General features: G+C 43.4%; 1 protein-coding gene across 1 annotated transcript in view; it reads right to left on the bottom strand.

Annotated features, from left to right (window-relative positions):
• Positions 1–1667: 1667 nt before the first annotated feature.
• T265_06180 (hypothetical protein) overlaps positions 1668–17905 on the bottom strand; it is a gene marked incomplete at both ends in the record, with an annotated part of 43135 nt that continues 26897 nt past the window's right edge. Inside the window, 3 exons of the mRNA XM_009171381.1 lie at positions 1668–1859; positions 4493–4524; positions 6138–6245. Coding sequence (XP_009169645.1) covers positions 1668–1859; positions 4493–4524; positions 6138–6245 — 332 coding nt within the window. The remainder of the gene's footprint in view (positions 1860–4492; positions 4525–6137; positions 6246–17905) is intronic.

Here is a 17905-nt window from a genome sequence, read left to right as displayed (position 1 = left end):
GAGATCACGAAACGCTTGGGTGCTGTCGGTGCTACTCGCCTTCCAGGATGGGGACCTCGTGATCCTCACTGTGCCTGGTTGGAGACACTAGAAGATATGGCTGCCAACCGATGTCAGTGGCGTTCTTGTTGTCAGTTTCTGTCCAGATTGCCTGAGTGAATATCTGGAGGTGTAGGCACCTCGGAATGATTGTGTTAAGCTAGCACTAAGTCCCTCCCCCATCCACCTTTATTCTTTTCTTTACAATAAGGCTTTCAAATAAGTCATGGTTGTACGGTAGTGAAGCATTGGTGTTGAACACTGATGTCATGTTGTCGTTGATGATGATGATGAAGCAATGAGGAGTGCTGTACAGCTTCTCATCCTTTCACAAAATACCAGACGAACTAGTGACCGGTAGTCTGAAAACTTAACTATTTTCTGGTCATCACCTGATCAACTCGCACTCCAACAGGACATAGCGCCTATCATCCGGTCTCCATATGAATGCGAGAATATGGACGATGGTTTAATACAGTCGCCGTCGTGTTTAACGCACATGATGGTATATTTTTTTCAGTTTCATGAAAACAGGTACATTCTATCTCCGTTTACATGGCCTTAAGTTCAATGAGGAAACCTTGTTGAGTCAATAAAATTAGCCTGAGACGAAGTATTTCTGTTTGGCTCTTAAGGAGTGTTCACCCGATGATCAGCAATCATATTTTGTATCCAACCTCCGCGTTGTACCAGTGAGTTAGTGGATTTAATCCTGTGGATTTACCAGATGGATTAATTGGACAGTTGTATCATGCCTCTTTTGCCGCAGAGACCAAAGTTTATAGTAGCAATTTTTGTACCTCTAGGACCCACTGAGCACTACTGCTGAAGGGTTCATTTGGTACCCCTATTTCGTCGGTCGACAGGGCTCTGATGAACAAAGCCTCCTGGTCCTCCAGGTTGAGCTTTGGAAAAACCACGGTGACATGTGTAGCGACCCAGTCACCCACATACTTGACTGTTCAACTCACAGTCGCTCACTGGGTCGCGAGGCTTGTCTTTTTTCTCATACACACAAACACGTCGGATTAAGCTGGCTCATCGGACATCGGTTGTCTGCACCGCCTAGTCAGCGTAGCAACCACTCATGTGCCGACGCGCTCACATATGCGCACCGGGACCTACATAGAGGGAAACCGATCCCAGTCAGGGCACACAGACTCGCGCGCGCGCAGGGAACAGGACGTCAACCTCTCCACAAGTCCACGGACAACCATGGAGTACGTGTAGCAGTCTAACTGCGGAGAAAAACACGTTCCCGCCGTCCGGACTTCCACCAAGGGACTCTCGCATACGATAAGTTCCCTTTTTGACTTGCTCCCATTCTCGCACTGTATTCATTTTTATACGTGTCGCAACCATACAAAAACTCCTATTAGTGCACCTTCTGATTTGTATTGTAACTATCACCACCTGTGCACTAATACATGTACCTAGAAAAACCTGTAACCCCTCACAGATGAACACTATCTGCAGTAACGGGATTTTTTCTCAGCTTAGATCGCGGTATGAGCCTCCCAAGCTAGCGTTCACGTCAAAAACAATCACCAAAGGTGCACAAGTTATATTAACATCGCAAACGAAATCAAGAACAGTTGTACAGCGCTTCGTATATATAGCGTAAGCGGTTATAACTTTCTGGAATTTCTGACGCGTTCTGGATGCGCCATTGGCAACCGGCATTTGGCCAATACTGGGTCATGATTGGCTGTTGAGCCCAGACCTTTGGCCAATCGGATCTCGTCTTGATGGCGGACCGGCAAGCCTCCCGAATTTTTGGCCAATTTTGCCTGGAATAGACTCCTCGGCTGCAGCAGCACCTGAGTGCGAGTGGTAAGGAGGGATCCGTGTGGAATTCCGCCTAACACTACCATTGGTAATCTGCATCATAGATACGGTGTTTGTGTCGCGTTTTGTCCACTGTGAAGTGTTTGGTCAGGTAGACTGCCATTAGGTCCTTTTGGAATTGCAACGGCCTTGTCCGGCGGTGACTGAGAAGCTTCTTTGGCCCACACAATAAGATTAGCGATTTATTCTTGACTCCCAGAATAAAACCAACTGGAAAAGCATGTTTTTAGCAGAATTCTATCGTCCGGAATTTTTCTTATCCAGCCAGTTTCATACGACGCAGGGTTCCGATCTCAATTCACTCTTCAAGAGTACAGCGATAAGTGAAGTTTTAATAGTGAAGCATAACAGTTTTCCTGTTTTTTTAGGTTTGACAATACTTGAAAAATTTTTCTGAGTTGTCTACACCAAAAATTCGTGCTCATGTTTCCAAGTCACATTCGCAAAACTGCTGGAGTGTTTATTGTTTGAGGTCTTGGTTTGACACACCAAAAACCAGCTTATCTCGTTCCTTCCTCATTCTTTTCTTGAATACCCTCGGAACTATTCTACTACAAACGTGATGATGTCTACGACCTAATATATATCTTTAGATAGGCTGAAACGAAAAATGTAGTCATATTGGGGCAAACTGAATTAGACCACTGCGAATAACAGTAGAAAACAAAGGACCTTCAACGGAGAGTGCACATGATTTATTATACTTCAATGGTCAGGCGGACAATCAGACAGAATGACGATTGATAAATTAGGATACCCTATGATAGTTCAATTTGTTCTAGTGGAGTTGAATTACGTCAAACCTTCCAGACTTTTGATTAGCTGACTTTGGTTTGGGTCATTTTTATCGATCAGTGCTGTCAAAACTGAGAAGGAATGATTGGCTGACCATCATAGCTAATAAGCCTTGATATTGATGAAAATTTCTCAGCAGCAAACGCTTGTTTTCCCTCTGTCTTTTGACGCACAAATCAATGTACTCGCCACGTTCTCCCACTCAAATATCGTTGTCGTTCCCGCCAAAACATTTATGCATATATACAGTCATATAAGCAAGACAAACGCGTCAAACCTTGTCGCTGTGTACACATCCATGTTATTTAGCAAAGCATGACATAAACCTCATTCATTCGAGAAACAGGTCCTGCTGTTTGAGGTGCACTCTAACTAGTAGATTCGTCAAGTAGCTTCTAATTTAGAACATCTAATTTTCTTTAACCTCAGCTAGTTTACAGCACTTCAAGTAGCCTTTCAAAAAGAGCGACAAAGTAATCAACATCTACGTTACGTTCACACATAGGATGAACGGAAGCAACTAATGATACCCTATTAGAGAGGTTCACAGTGGGCAGCCGTTTGTCGTATGCCCAGTGGTTTCTTTAAAACATAGTTGGTATTTGATAAATCGCTTTGAGAAGCGCAACATTAATAACAACCGCAAAACGGAGACAATTTTCGGGCTGGATTCCATTCAGATCCGGAAGCAACGGGCAGGTCAGACATCTGCAACACGAGCCAGTATCGCAAGCTTACTGAGAAGTGCTTAAGCACAAAATCTCCAAATGGGTGAACTACATTTATTTGCAAATCGGTTTGATGTGAACGTAGATTGCAACTAAATTCCACCGGAACAATTTTTCAAGTGGATAGTCTGCACACAGTCCACGGCATCTTTCAGCAGCCTTACAGGTAGTGTGTTGGATCGAGGAAGTACCTTCCAGGTACGTCGAACCAATTAATTTCTTTTTTGATAACCACTTCCGCCAGTAATCTTTAAAACACTCGAAAATTATTCCTTTCTTATTGGGCTGAAAGCCTTTCATTTTTCAAACAATCCATCCAGATGATCCAGCTATTGTATTCTGGCTTTCTCGAGCAAGGAGACGCACCTTCAAATGCTTCAAAAGATACTTCACGATGATTTTTTCCATCTGAATAAAACCGGTGTTCCGTTATAAAACAGATCAACCCAAAACAGCTGTAGTAGTTTGGATAGGTACGCCATTCTTGGAATTCTCTGGAAAGTTTGGCCACAAGCGAGACCGAACGGGCCGAACCCCGCTCGGTGTGCCAAATGAGAAAACTTCAATGACCTGATTGATCAGGTAACTCGTTCAGGTAGTTATTGGTTACAAATGATGCCGTGATCACGGATTTCTTCGTTTCGAAAAATTTTGCAATCCAAAGTACTTTTGTCCTCGTGCAACGTACTGTGTCAGGGTATCTTGAAACAACGTATCGGTTGAGGAAAATTTGGTGATTCTGATGGACTTCAAAGGTACTTTTTTGGACAGGACTGTGCTAGAAATACTGAGCCCATAATCAGTAGGAAATTCACGAACTCACTGGGGAGATTATAAATATCCGCGGAACTCATGGCAGGAACGGTCTACTCTGCTAATACAGCAAAACGTACAACACCGAAGTCAGTTGCAAACACTTTGAGTGAACAGGTCACAGAGTCAAGTGGTGTCAATGTCACACAAGTTAGCGGGGCCGGATTTTCCGCAGGTCAGCTCATGTTCCAAAGTTCGCGCAAGTTTCTTCTGGTCATAGCCACTTTCAGGATGTGTGGAATTTACCCCACTCCAGTTTTAACAGTCACCCTGCATTCCTGGTGCATTTCTTCTGGTGAGTCTAAGTTAAAGGGAGATAGAACTGAACTTCGGTTCCGCTCTTGGCCTTGCATGGGTTTGACCTTCGGACAGTTGACCGGCTAGGCGAGCGTGTTACGAGTTACTCAGCGCAGGCTGGACGCATTTGCATTTCCACGTGTGGAAGTGCTGTCTTTTGGACACAGAGTTGTGGGTTATCCAGTCGAATTGCAAACGCTCCTGAGGTGGATAACATTCCGGATAGTACGAGTCAGGATCGGTTCAGACAGCCGGCATGTGACTTCAGAGGCCTGCTCTTCGTTGACGACATGAATGGATTCGGCCAGACTTGATCCAATCGCTCTCGATCCCTGTTTCTTCTAAGCACTACTGAGTGGAAGGGGATTGTGGCCCAAAATGCTATCTAGTGGTTGCAGACATAGAATTCATATTATAAATGGAACCTCAAGAAAGTCTCCTTAAATTTCGAACTGGAATCCGCACTATAATTGGATTGATGCAAAGTAGTTGATTTGTAGATCAGAAGAACACCTTTAATACCAATAGTTTAGTAATTAATGAAATGCTACACCAACAGGATGGTCACCTTTACTGGTACGAATTTTCCAAAGGCGAGTACTCTACGAGCGCCAGTGGGTCACCCGTACTGGAGTCATGATCACTCGAAGGATCAAAGCAGTGAGACCCGTCACGCATGAAGTGAGTCGTACCATGCTGAAACGTAAAAATTTTTACCACAATTTGCAGATGAACACGGAAAATGGCATCAATCTATTGAAATCAACAACAATAAGAAGACAGGAATTAGTGAATGCAATCGCTTACAGTTATTGGTCAGCTGTGTTCCGTTCCATTTAATCAACGCTGACATTGCACTTTAATTAAAAAAGTTACCAGACCGATATAGTGACAGTTTTTGTTCCAAACCCTTTGTTCCAGTTGTCAGAGTGCACTTATTTTGTGGTCCATCCAGCCAATTTAGCTGTACGTTGTTTAGCTCAGTTCGGTGTGCACACCCCACCACCTTCCCGTCCAACCCACATTCACTCACTCAGAGTACAGAGCAGGATAAGTTGGCAGGTGGGTGAAGATCGGGTTCATATGGATAATCAATATCCTGGCTTAATTTGTAGAACCACCCGCCCGATTCGAGTTGCTATGTCACCTGGAGACGTGACGAAAATGCGCCCGCTTTCCAGCTCTATTTGCCAAGTCTCATTCAAGCCCAACTGATAGTCCGACGGTTGCCAAAAACGGTGCTACATCAACAGCCTAGCAATAATCAACTTAACACTGGTCGTGCACTGGAACCACAGCGTTTGTTTTGGTTCGTCTTATTGAGAGCTACGTCAGTGATTTGGGAAGATCTCTGAAACGCTTGGAATTCGTTCTAAACTTAGAAAGATTTGGCAACAACAGCACACTTAACCTCCAAGATAACATTTGTCTAGATCTAACACAATACTCGTAGGATTTCTGAAAAACCTTCGAATGCCCAGGACCAATTTCGCCCTTCTTGGGGCTCATCAGGTTGACGCAGTTTCCGAGTTTCCTTCAACCTTATGTTCTACCTTAACTCAAGTTGAAGAGATTACACTCATTTGCATACTAATTTGGTTTTGACAGGGGACTCACCTGGAGCCCAGTTGAGTCTCTCCTTTGTGATGTTTTTATTCTGGGCTCCATTTGAGTCTCCGTCAAAATCAAACTGTGAATCAGTGCATTTCGCTAATTTCGGGCAATCTGGGTTCAAGTAAAACATAAGGATGACGGAAGTTCGGGGACTGCGCCTACCCGATGATCTCCAAGAAGCACGAAACCATTCGTGTGCTGATAGAGTGTTTTCATCAATCATATGAATAGTGTGTCGCGTCAGTAGCAATGTTTATTTATACGTTTTCTCGCAAGTGATTCTCTATTATTACTATCTACTGAAGTTGAGTCACAATGAGAATGATATGAGGGCGTTTTGACCTCGAAATCACTGATATTTCGATACAAGAAAGGAGTTACAACCCAAGTGATATTTGATAATGGATGGTGCTGAAGAATCGTTGTCCATCACGAGGAATTCATAGCACACATGCTACACCACACCCTGGTGACATTTTGTTGGCTTAACCTTACTTAAACGGAATTACGGTCCAATCCCCACCTGGTCAGGATGCGGATGGAAATCTACAAAGTCCAGAAAACGCCCGATTAATAAACAGATAGAGAATTCACCTCAATGGTCATAATTTGTTGCTACATAACTGAGACCAGCTTTTTGCACCGGACAATACAGCAGCTTACAATCTAGACGTTTTGATACACCTGATGTGCAATCATATAGTTCTCGGTAGAACACTCAGTCATACCGTCACGGAAGTTGCAAAAGTAATCCGCAGGTAAAAAATCTTTCATTTACCAAGGTGTATCTCTAAGGCCGACTCCTATTTCTGGAGATTGCTGCAATGTAAGTTAACGTTTGTTTCAGACTTAGCAAATACTTACCTGGACTATTTACAGAGAAAAAGAAACAAATTTCTTACCTCTCTCACAAATTATACTTAGGATAAATTCACCCAGAGCATTGGTTTGTTACTTGGACGTTTAACTAAAACTGGGAGTCCGATATTTAGTCTAGAGTTCTTATAACTTGTGGTCATTTGCCAACCACCATGAAATACTCTTCAGCTAGACAAACTATAGTTCTTAGAATTACTTAGCACGTAAGTTCGGTTACGACGAATCGTCCGTCGTTAAGTTGTAGACGGTATGATCGGCTCAGTACCGTCTGAGTAAATTTAACTCTTTTGTAAGATTTCATCGATAGTGTTGAGGAAGATATGCATGTTTCCTTCAAAGGAGTGAAAAAAGAACACGTAAAATGTGTACACTATCTAATGAGGCAGACTGCCTACTTGGTGAAATTTCTTCAAAATGAGCGCACAAAAATGGGCTGTCATACCAGTGAAACAGTATCGTCGGACTACCCAGCCACAAAGCATGCTTAAAAGGTAACCTGCATCGGAAATTTTGGTATCCAGACGTCGAGTTAGTGTATGACTCTTAGAGGCCCATTTTCTAAATTGCGTTGCATGTGGAATCACAAAGGCATATCACAGGTCGCAAGGTTTTTGTGACGGTGATACTACTGATGGGAGTAGTATGTTTTCTTGTAAATTCGCTGTGCGTCTCTTGAAAAGGGAGTTCTGTTGCGGAATTTGTGGAATCGGTTTGTAGCAGTTGCTTGGATTTGAGCAACAGTCAATGAATATCCAGGAAAGTTCGGGAAGATGCGTTCAAGAGAAGATGGATGTTCTGTTTTTCTTGTAAATAAGATGAAAATGAGAGTTTTGCTTCCATGTTCAGTAGTCTGTAACTGGTCAGTTAGAATGTTCTAGCCAATAACTCCGCAGCAGGGGCCTTCTTCATTTCACTAGGGCAGTGACAGTATTGCTGTATGGTTGTGACGTAGCCACCCCGGACAGATGATGTGAGGCTTCTTTAGGTTTTTAATATCGGTTCCGCAAAATCATTTCTCGTGTCGGATGACGTCAACAAATTTGCAACGAGCCAATTTTAGAAGGAATGTTTTGTTGTGCTGTGGGTACTTCAGTCGTGGAGACCATGCAGCAACATCAACTTCAATGGTCCTATTATGTTCAACGGATGCCGGAACGTCGTTTGCCGAGGTGAGTGTTTGTCTCCGTGCCTCACTCAGATGCAAGGGAGACGAAACAACCCGTGGCTTGGTAAAAGGGTGTGAATGAGACTAAGAGAACTTTAGGTGACGTAGTCCACCCTCCTAGGTGTGTCCTCGTGACCGCATTTCCAATGATTCGAGACACTGCAAGAAGAGGCGACTAATCAATGTCATTAGCTTTCTTGCTGTCATATCCTTTCCAGATTGTTTGACTGAGAGCTCGAAGATGCGATACAAAAACACCAAGTCCCCCTCACCAAAAAAAATTCACTTTAAGGCTCTAAAACTAATTAGATAAAATTCGTGGTTATACGGCAGTGGTCTCAACGGTGATGCTTGGGACTCTAATCATGGCAAAAAGCCGGGTTTCATTTCTCTAAAGGGCATGCTCTTCGTAAATGATGAGAGACTGATAAATAAACAGGTAAGTTAATCCTGAAGTTTCCTAATGACGGTTTCTTCGCACTTGCGTAACGCCTGTTTCGCCTTACGAATAACTCACTGAGATGCTCGGGCTTTTCTTCTATTGGACAAGGTTATACCTACAATGAAGGGTGGGTATGCTAGGAAACTCTTTTTTTTGAGGACTGAGAAACTCGTTAATTTATCAGCGGAAATGCCTTAGGATGGGGAATATCCAGCCAACCCAAACAATTGACGATACATTTGGTCTGACGAGCACAACAAATCGACATTGAAAATATTTCGCTTACATGTGACGCAGATGTTTTGAAAAATGGGAGTTATCGATTGATGTGCTTCGAGATACGATAACTAGATTAGTTCGGCGCGCTGAAGAGCTGCTGTAATGGTTTTTTGTCAAAACGTAACCCGAGATACACGTAAAGCAGGTCCATTTACGCACAGCGGTAAGAAAATTATCCTTTTACGTATGTCTGCTATATTTATCATGCTATCGAGACGGATGGGCGTTAAATACAGTATTTCAATAGAGGTTTAGCCATGTCAGTGAGGCTATTCCGCTTTGTATGCATCTCACAAAAATCCATTACGGAGTTTCAGATTCGCGACTAGATAGCCAGTGGTTGAACGCTTAATCGTTCGGCCTCCAGGGTTGAACAGCACTGTGTGAAATCTCAGCTGAATATTACAAAACCTCCTCACACTACGAACAGTTTGTAAATGGCACAGAGGAAGTATAATTTCAGATGAGTGAGACTTTCGTCTGAGAAGTCCTCACCCGATTTTACAGTCAACAAGTGACCACGCGACTTGGTTTCCTTGTGTGAACGGTGAGTGGCACCATGCTCTTAGTACGAGCTGATCACACTACTACTCAGCCGCTCTTGGCCAAACAGTTATCTGTTCAACCACTGGCCTGTATATCGCGGGTTCGAATCCCAGCAGAATGTCGTGAAATGGGTACTGTTCGTGATTCTCAACAATAGTTACACATCCGCACTGTAATTCCCAGCTTTTCAGCACCGACTGGCCTTAGTGACGGAACGAAATGTCAATTCAAAAATATAAGTCTCCTCATACAACACTCAGTGCAATATCCCGCTGAAAAGTCCACTAAAGGATTCTCTGTTTTTGTAACGTACTACTCATGAGGTTGCTGAAAATCCACCTGGTCCGGATGGGACCCAAGTGATGAACATAAATGAGGCTAAAGGCAGTATGCTTTTATTGCAAATCACACTGTCGTTAGCAAGGGACCGGAATCAATCTCGCAGTCATGATACCCTGAAGTTAAATTCGCTATACAGGTCATCCTGAGGTTTCATTTGTACAATACACGAGATATCGAAATATATCTCTTGGAACGACCCCACTATTCGCAGTTTTGATGAGAGATCTTCGACAATTCGCTATTGGTTTGGTGTTTCTTGATCTAATTTAACCATCACAGGCGTACGGAGGAACATATGACGGACGCCTGTGGGAAACATAATTACCTTCAAGCGTGAAAACCTAATTCTAAACAGGTTTTACGCGGTAACTCTTGAGTACAGGTTTATTCAATGTAAAACCATCCAGTTTGGTTTCTCAGAAAGATGTAGCAGCATGCCTAAATACATTCTGGTTTTATATTTGCTTAGTGTTTCTTGGGAACCTTTATTATGGCAATCAAGTTGCTGTTTCTTATAAATCCATGAATCCTCTCGACGTTGACTCACCACAAACTAGCACAGTTGCTGCCTCAGTTTCACTTAGATGGACTTCTGAACTGATAAGTTCGTCATGCTGGATTCTTTTCTATATTGTTACTTTTCTTCGCTAGATGATATTATTTATACACCGGGAGAACAAAACAGAGAATCAGCGAATTTACACCCATTTGCATACCAATTTGGTTCTTTCGAGAGACTCACCTGGAACCCAGCTGAGAACATGATAAACGAGAGATTCAGCTGGGTTCCAGGTGAGTCTCTCGAAAGAACCAAATTGGTATGCAAATGGGTGTAAATTCGCTGATTCTCTGTTTTGTTCTCCCGGTGTATAAATAATATCATCTAGCGAAGAAAAGTAACAATATAGAAAAGAATCCAGCATGACGAACTTATCAGTTCAGAAGTCCATCTAAGTGAAACTGAGGCAGCAACTGTGCTAGTTTGTGGTGAGTCAACGTCGAGAGGATTCATGGATTTATAAGAAACAGCAACTTGATTGCCATAATAAAGGTTCTCAAGAAACACTAAGCAAATATAAAACCAGAATGTATTTAGGCATGCTGCTACATCTTTCTGAGAAACCAAACTGGATGGTTTTACATTGAATAAACCTGTACTCAAGAGTTACCGCGTAAAACCTGTTTAGAATTAGGTTTTCACGCTTGAAGGTAATTATGTTTCCCACAGGCGTCCGTCATATGTTCCTCCGTACGCCTGTGATGGTTAAATTAGATCAAGAAACACCAAACCAATAGCGAATTGTCGAAGATCTCTCATCAAAACTGCGAATAGTGGGGTCGTTCCAAGAGATATATTTCGATATCTCGTGTATTGTACAAATGAAACCTCAGGATGACCTGTATAGCGAATTTAACTTCAGGGTATCATGACTGCGAGATTGATTCCGGTCCCTTGCTAACGACAGTGTGATTTGCAATAAAAGCATACTGCCTTTAGCCTCATTTATGTTCATCACTTGGGTCCCATCCGGACCAGGTAAGAATTCTGAAAGTCGAAATTCTAGTCATCTCCTAAAGTCAAAGCACATAAATACAAACCTACAGTGCTTGAATCTCAGTGGAGATTTCAAGTGAATTACCAAAAAATTGGGTTCCAAGAATTTCCCCGTCAGCTTTCGTCGACTCGAGATCTCTGAGTGATTAAAGCGTGAACTTACTGCCCAGAGAGTCCGTAGTTGGAACGCAACTTCTGCATCTCCACTGCTCCTGTCTGGGCTTGGGAAACCTGGTAGTATCTCAGTTCGGGCGCTCCCTTTAGGTGACATGGCAGCTAGAAATCTATAGAGTGGACGACGGTGATTGGTCGACTAGGCTCAGATGTGGGATGGTGTTGGCGTTGTGAATGTGCGCATGGTTTGATATCAGCCTGTCCCTAATTCGTTTTCAGTTCATGTGGGCGCATCCTTGACCTAAATTAGAATGCACTCATGGTGTGGACGGTGGGTTGGCATCCATTTTTGTACTGGTGCGTCGCATCGCACTACGCCTATAGACACCCACGCACAATGGATAACACCGTATAGTTTGCACTAAAAGCATTTTATCCGGAGTAAATCCGTGAGAAGAAAGCTGGATGATAAGTAGGGGAGTTCAAAAGCCGATAACATGCTCGTCTGCTGGCTCACATCTTTCATTTCAAGTAGATACACCCGAGTGCTATGGTCCTACGGTATATGGTGACCCGCACCACTCGAAAACGCACCCTAGCTAGTGCCAGTCATCGTTTTCATAGTTTTGAGCTGTAGTGGTCACAGATATTTGCGTATAGCACCGCTGTAGTCTGAACAGCCTGGAATAACCGGACTGTCATCGCAGCTTCCTTACATATGGATTCACGAAACATATAAACAGTACACAATAACTCGCGAATTAAAAAAAATACGGTCCATTAAAGTATGACGTATATAAAGTGATAGAAGGCGTTGTTCATCCATTGGTTAGGGCAGTGGATACGGCCAGATATTTGATGCGAACAGCTCATACAGATGATTTTCTGATGAGCCTTGATAGGCTCAATGGGCGCGCACATACTGCCAGTTGGTGTAAACCATACAACTACCCTCACAGAACACACATTTAAGCATCCAGTTGGGCTCAGCCGACGTAGATGGAGACAACCTAGACTGGAGGCTTCATTGCTCATCATTCAACTCCAGAACACTTTCTTATGGCCTTGTACAGTTGATACATGCCAGTACTAACTGCAGTCACAACCAACACCACGTGCCAGGATATTTTCGTAGGTTTTGTTATGGACGGTCACAGCCACAGAAAGTCAGTCCAAGTGATCTCGCAGGGTCTATCAACCTTAAAAAGTTAAAAATAGACCTGGACTACTTAAAGGATCCACAAAAGTTCCACGGAGAAATGACTGTGTTCAAGTGACAGCCAACCAGTCCGATTCAGCCAGCACAAACACAACAGCGGCATCCGCAAATCCAGTTTGTGCGAATTTTTCGTCCAGCGGCTCTTTTTGCGTTTTCATAAGCATCTGATTGGAAGTTGGCGTTTGTATCGTTTCCTTCCATATCGGCATGTTCTCGTCTTTTCGGCAAACACATCCCCATCGTGATCACGGCCTACAATCCAGCACAGACGGCTCATCATAGAAACTGTGTGCGGCACTCGTTTAGTCCAATGAGCACCAAGCATCTACTTCAGACGGCGCTCGCCTAACTGGCATACGGCCTGTTTGCAAGTGGAGTACAACAGGACGGATAAAACAATCGTCCAACTATGTCTAGCTTAGTCTCACTTAGCAGGCTCGGGCACCTTCGTGTTTGTTTCTCGAGTTTGACAAAAGCTATGCTAGGCTTGTTAATTTGGAAACGCAGATCATGGTTTATCGGGTCAGCATACAACGTGTCTGCGAGGTAGCAGAAGTCCATGCTGTAGTCCGCAAAGTTTTATCCACTACAGATGGGCGGAGGAATGTTGAGGACTTCAAAAGGCACAGGCTGCTGCAGAGCGAAAGACTTTTTTGCGTTGATGCTCGGACCAAACTGCACAAGAGCAATCGTAAACGTTTAACTGGACGCTTAGTTCATCACCAGTACGTACAGATAATACGCATTCGTCTGCAAAAGTGGGAATGCGGACGTTTGTCCAGCGGGACAAATTTCTCTCAATAGAATATCCAATGCCGAATGGGTGTCCATCAAGCCGGTAGTCGAGCTGTACGTCGGCGCAGTCTTTTACGAAAACCATTCCAACAGTGGGCTTTGGATACACCAGCGAGGATTTCGTAGTCACTTGAAATCTATTCAGTTATTCGCAGCTTCGCCACACTTCCGTCGAATGGGTTTCGGGCGAAAATAATAAATTTGGGGACTGGAGTATTTTGAAAAAACCTGTCTACACTATTTCTCGGCTTAAAGAGACAAAAGCCATCAAGAGGTCGTTTAAGTTGGTACAAAGCGACTGCTATTTTGTCGAGACTTTTCACGCATTAAGTGTCCGGTCCATTATGGTGTATTCAGCGTGGAGCTAAAATTATCCCAAACAGTTTTTCTGTCAGACTGTTAAATATCACTCATTTCGGATGTTCGCCAAAGCATCTAAGGGCAGCCTTTGTAGTTGTCAGATGAAGCACATTCTGGGAAGAACTTCCGGTTGAACCTTCTCGGTCGAATCAGTATTTTTTTGTAATTCGTGCGGCGTGCTCCCAGAATTTCTCCAGGAGATATCTGCTCTAGTATTGTTCCAGTAATCAAGGTGACCTTCAGAAGTCGTGATATTATTTGTGCTACCACCGAGAGGCCGTCTACTTCGTTTTCTCTGCCATTCGTCACTGATGTGGGTGAGTTGCTGCTTCTTGACCTCGCTGTTCGGAATTTGACAAAAGTTACACCTTTCTGGCTAACAGCTGTCATATGTGTTGGTTTATGTGATCAAAGCATCTCTAATACAGTTGGCATACAATCTTGCTTAAAAATAGCTCAATAAGCCAAACTTCAAGCCTCTTTCGTAAAACCTGGTGGCCTGTTCCACAGTCAACGTCGCACGTCACTCATGCAATGCACAGGTCTCGGACGTCTCACTGACAAACGATAACACTTTGAGTAGATGTGAATGTCCACTGTGTGAATGTTTTCATGTGACTTGGCGTAGCCAACTGAAGTAAAATCTGATGGTGGTGATAGCAGGCGCGTTGATAGCGCAAAGTCTAAGGAGCTGATCTCTATTGGTTTCTTCGACTCCGATACCACAGCCATCGAGAACACCAGGCGACAAGGAGTGATGTTGACCGACATGTTTGTTGAATTTTTTTCTCAACAGCAGCATTCTCGAAGGTGAATGTCAACTTCGAAGCAGAAATCGATCATCCGTGAGCATAGCCCTTACCACGGTCACGTCGCTTTAGCTCGTCGTTCTCGGGCAGTGAAGCAAGGCGTGGACTCATTTCATGAGGATTTGACCAAGTAGGACAGGGCCAGGTGAAAACGTCATAGTGTTTTTACTATCGGACAGCCGAGCCAGTAGGATGTGTGTTCGAAACCAGTTGTGCATAGAAGTTCTTGGTCAGCCAGTTGTGTTCTGTGAATGGGTACGACCACTATTCCATGTCTTTTCAGTTCAGTCGCAAGCAAGCCGATGTTCCTTGCAAGAACTTGACACTACCCATAATGTCTCTGAAAATTCTTCGACAGCCTACGACAAATTACGCCCTCATTGGGACACATCAGGTGGGCTATTCGGTTAAACAAGACCATTATAAAAGAGCGATTTAGTTGCATCAAACTGAGGCTCCCGTCATAACCAAATTAATAAAGAACCTGTCTGAAATATTGTCTTTCAATGATACTTTCCATAAAAGTTGTCTGTAGCCCTCAAAAAAGTATTCTCAACAACGTGAACGACGACTTCATAATTTTTCTCACACGTTTGCAGACTGTGAAAATCACTGAAAAATTTAAAAGTGGACTCATATTCCTGGAACAGTGTTCTATATTTAATGCTAGCTTTGATGAATTTACACACGGTTCCCGTTCATTTCGCTGATGAAATTATAAAAACAAAACCTATCTTGGTCTCCAGATCGCAGGGCTAATGTTCCTAAGGTAACCAACGCGCCCACCTTCAACCGTCTTTTTTTACTTCCTCCTACGATTCCAGCTACCTACGCAATTTAACTTCATTGTCTACCAGTTGCGTAAAATTGGACATGCCAAGTCAGTATCATGCATCAGACGACACCTGTTTTCTTTCGGGTGCTTCGGTCTATCAGCGCACAAGCTTCACGCCAACTAACGCACGCTCTGCTAGTCTTTTTGACTACCTGAAATGTTTTCTGTGTGTGAAGGACGCATAGCGTTACATCCTGTTTATGTGAGAGATAATCACACTCTGATCAGTCACTCGTGACCAAATGGTCAACTGTTCAACCGGTGGAGAGTTTCGAGGGATGCCTGCTGATTCCCAGTGTGGATGAGAGAGCTGCACAATGCTTCTCGGCTTTTCAGCACGCCATATTCGGGGTTACACAAGCTGCTCATGATTGAGGCCCAGTCTCTTCATGACGGGTAACAGCCCTGAGTATTCACAAGTTCGATATACCGTATGATAGAATGACTTTTGACGCATCCGGTATTTTCCAAGAATTACCGGTATCCACTCGATAACTCCCAAGTTCCGCAGCAAAAACACAAATTAAGCATAATTTTCTCGACTTTCAGGCAATTTTTAAAACCAAATGCAACTTCGTCTGTTTTATGAGAGGCAGAGCTTATCCCTTTGTTGGTAAAATAATGGTTGGTTTCTTGCTATTTCTGTTTCTTGTTCCAGACACATCAAATGTAACCTTTATACAACCCCACTGTTTTCACAACAAGCAAAGATCCTGAAGGTAAAGTTAGCATTGGATATATAAGTTTGGGCCATGTGATACAATAAATATGTTGAGTACACCATCCGAAACGACTTCAGCTATGCAGTAAACGGAGATGAATTAAACATGATATCAACCTAAAATTTAAAGAATGTTTACTGCAGTCCAAGTTTTACCAACAATCGAAGCACCGTCCGGTGAAATCAGTGAACTGGTTTGTGGAAGTTGCAGGGTGAGCAACCACCTGGTGAACAAAGCTCAGAATTAAAATCCAAAGTTTTGAACTTAAAAGATGGAATTCTCCCTTGAAGCTCTCACCGGATAATGAAAATTTGACCAAACCATCTAAGACTTGATTATTCAGTTGTTTGGAATTTTAAAAGCCATTTAGGCATTCACTTCCGCACTCTTTCGGGGAATCAATTCCTCTATTTTTCTTACTTTTCTGGATTGTTTTTGCGGGAACAAAGGCGCATAAAATCACTGCTCACATACCGTAGCTAGGGTCCTGTGTGGCACCTCTGGTGATTTCAAAAACCTCGGCCACTCAACTCAATGGAGGTGTTTTGGTTTCACTGACCATATCTAGAACGGAAATACAATCTAATCAATTCACTGATAGCTTCACCCCTGAACTACGCATGTCATGCAGGCTGAAATTTTCTATCGAGCCGCTGAAACACACAAGCGGATTACTTGAGGAAAGTTTGGCTTTGTGCACAAGAATTATGCAGATCAAATATACCCTTGCCGAGTGGCAACCTAGAATATTTTCTAAACCTTTGCACCTACACATATGAAGTGTAATGTGTCAAGGCTTCTTCATCCTGTGCAGACCTATCAAAAGTTAATGCCATTTATGTCGGCTTCACTGAGCAGCTTTCAGGCAACGGATAGTCAGTTTACGTGTGAAAGTTTGCAGTCCAGTTAACACTAAAACATTTAAACACACCCAAATTACAGTACAGTTGTTTCATCCTTATTGGAAGTCATTAGCAGCGCGCACCTCAAGAATCGCTACGGAGTATCAAACCCGCAACCTTCCGAGCAGTAATCCAACATTTAACCGCTCAGCCACGAGCGGCTGAACAGCAGTGTGATTAGTGTTCACTTTGCGGTATCCACATCATGGGGTCCCGTATTGACGGACCCCTCGAGTGACGACGTCTCAGAAGAAAGTTTCACAAATTCAGCGGTATTATTCGTCCTATGAGCCACTTCCTCTCTTCTTTGCTGAAAAGACGAGGAGCACAGCACATTTGTTTGATTTTTTCATTGACAGTCATCAACAGTGCGCATCTTACGAAACTCGAGTAGGGAGTCTCGAACCCGTGACCTTCCGGTTAGTAATTTGAAAGCAAACAGATTGGTTATAAGCTGTTAATAAGTCGTGTGATTAGCTTGCACGTGAGCAGGATATAGCGCCTATCATCTTTCAGTCTCGGATTCCAGATCACGTGCTCATACGTGTTGGCTGCAATCTCGAATGTCTACTTAGATGTGAAATTATTCTCCCAGGCTACTTATAGATTATTAGTAGCATGTTAAGTGTGAGTTTTCGACTCGGTTGACCGGTCTGTTCTTCTTGGGACACTTGCCCACCAAGGAATGCCCCGGAGGTTTGTAAACATAATACGTTCTTTGTATTCTCAGACTTCCGGACGTGTGAGAGTGTACGGAGAGCTCTCCAAAAGCTTCCACACACAAACCGGTGTCCGTCAGGGATGCCC

Source organism: Opisthorchis viverrini, assembly GCF_000715545.1.
Source record: "Opisthorchis viverrini unplaced genomic scaffold opera_v5_124, whole genome shotgun sequence".
Taxonomy (NCBI): Eukaryota; Metazoa; Platyhelminthes; class Trematoda; order Opisthorchiida; family Opisthorchiidae; genus Opisthorchis; species Opisthorchis viverrini.
Note: the sequence above shows the minus strand (reverse complement) of the source record. Positions and strands in the feature narration are given on the sequence as shown.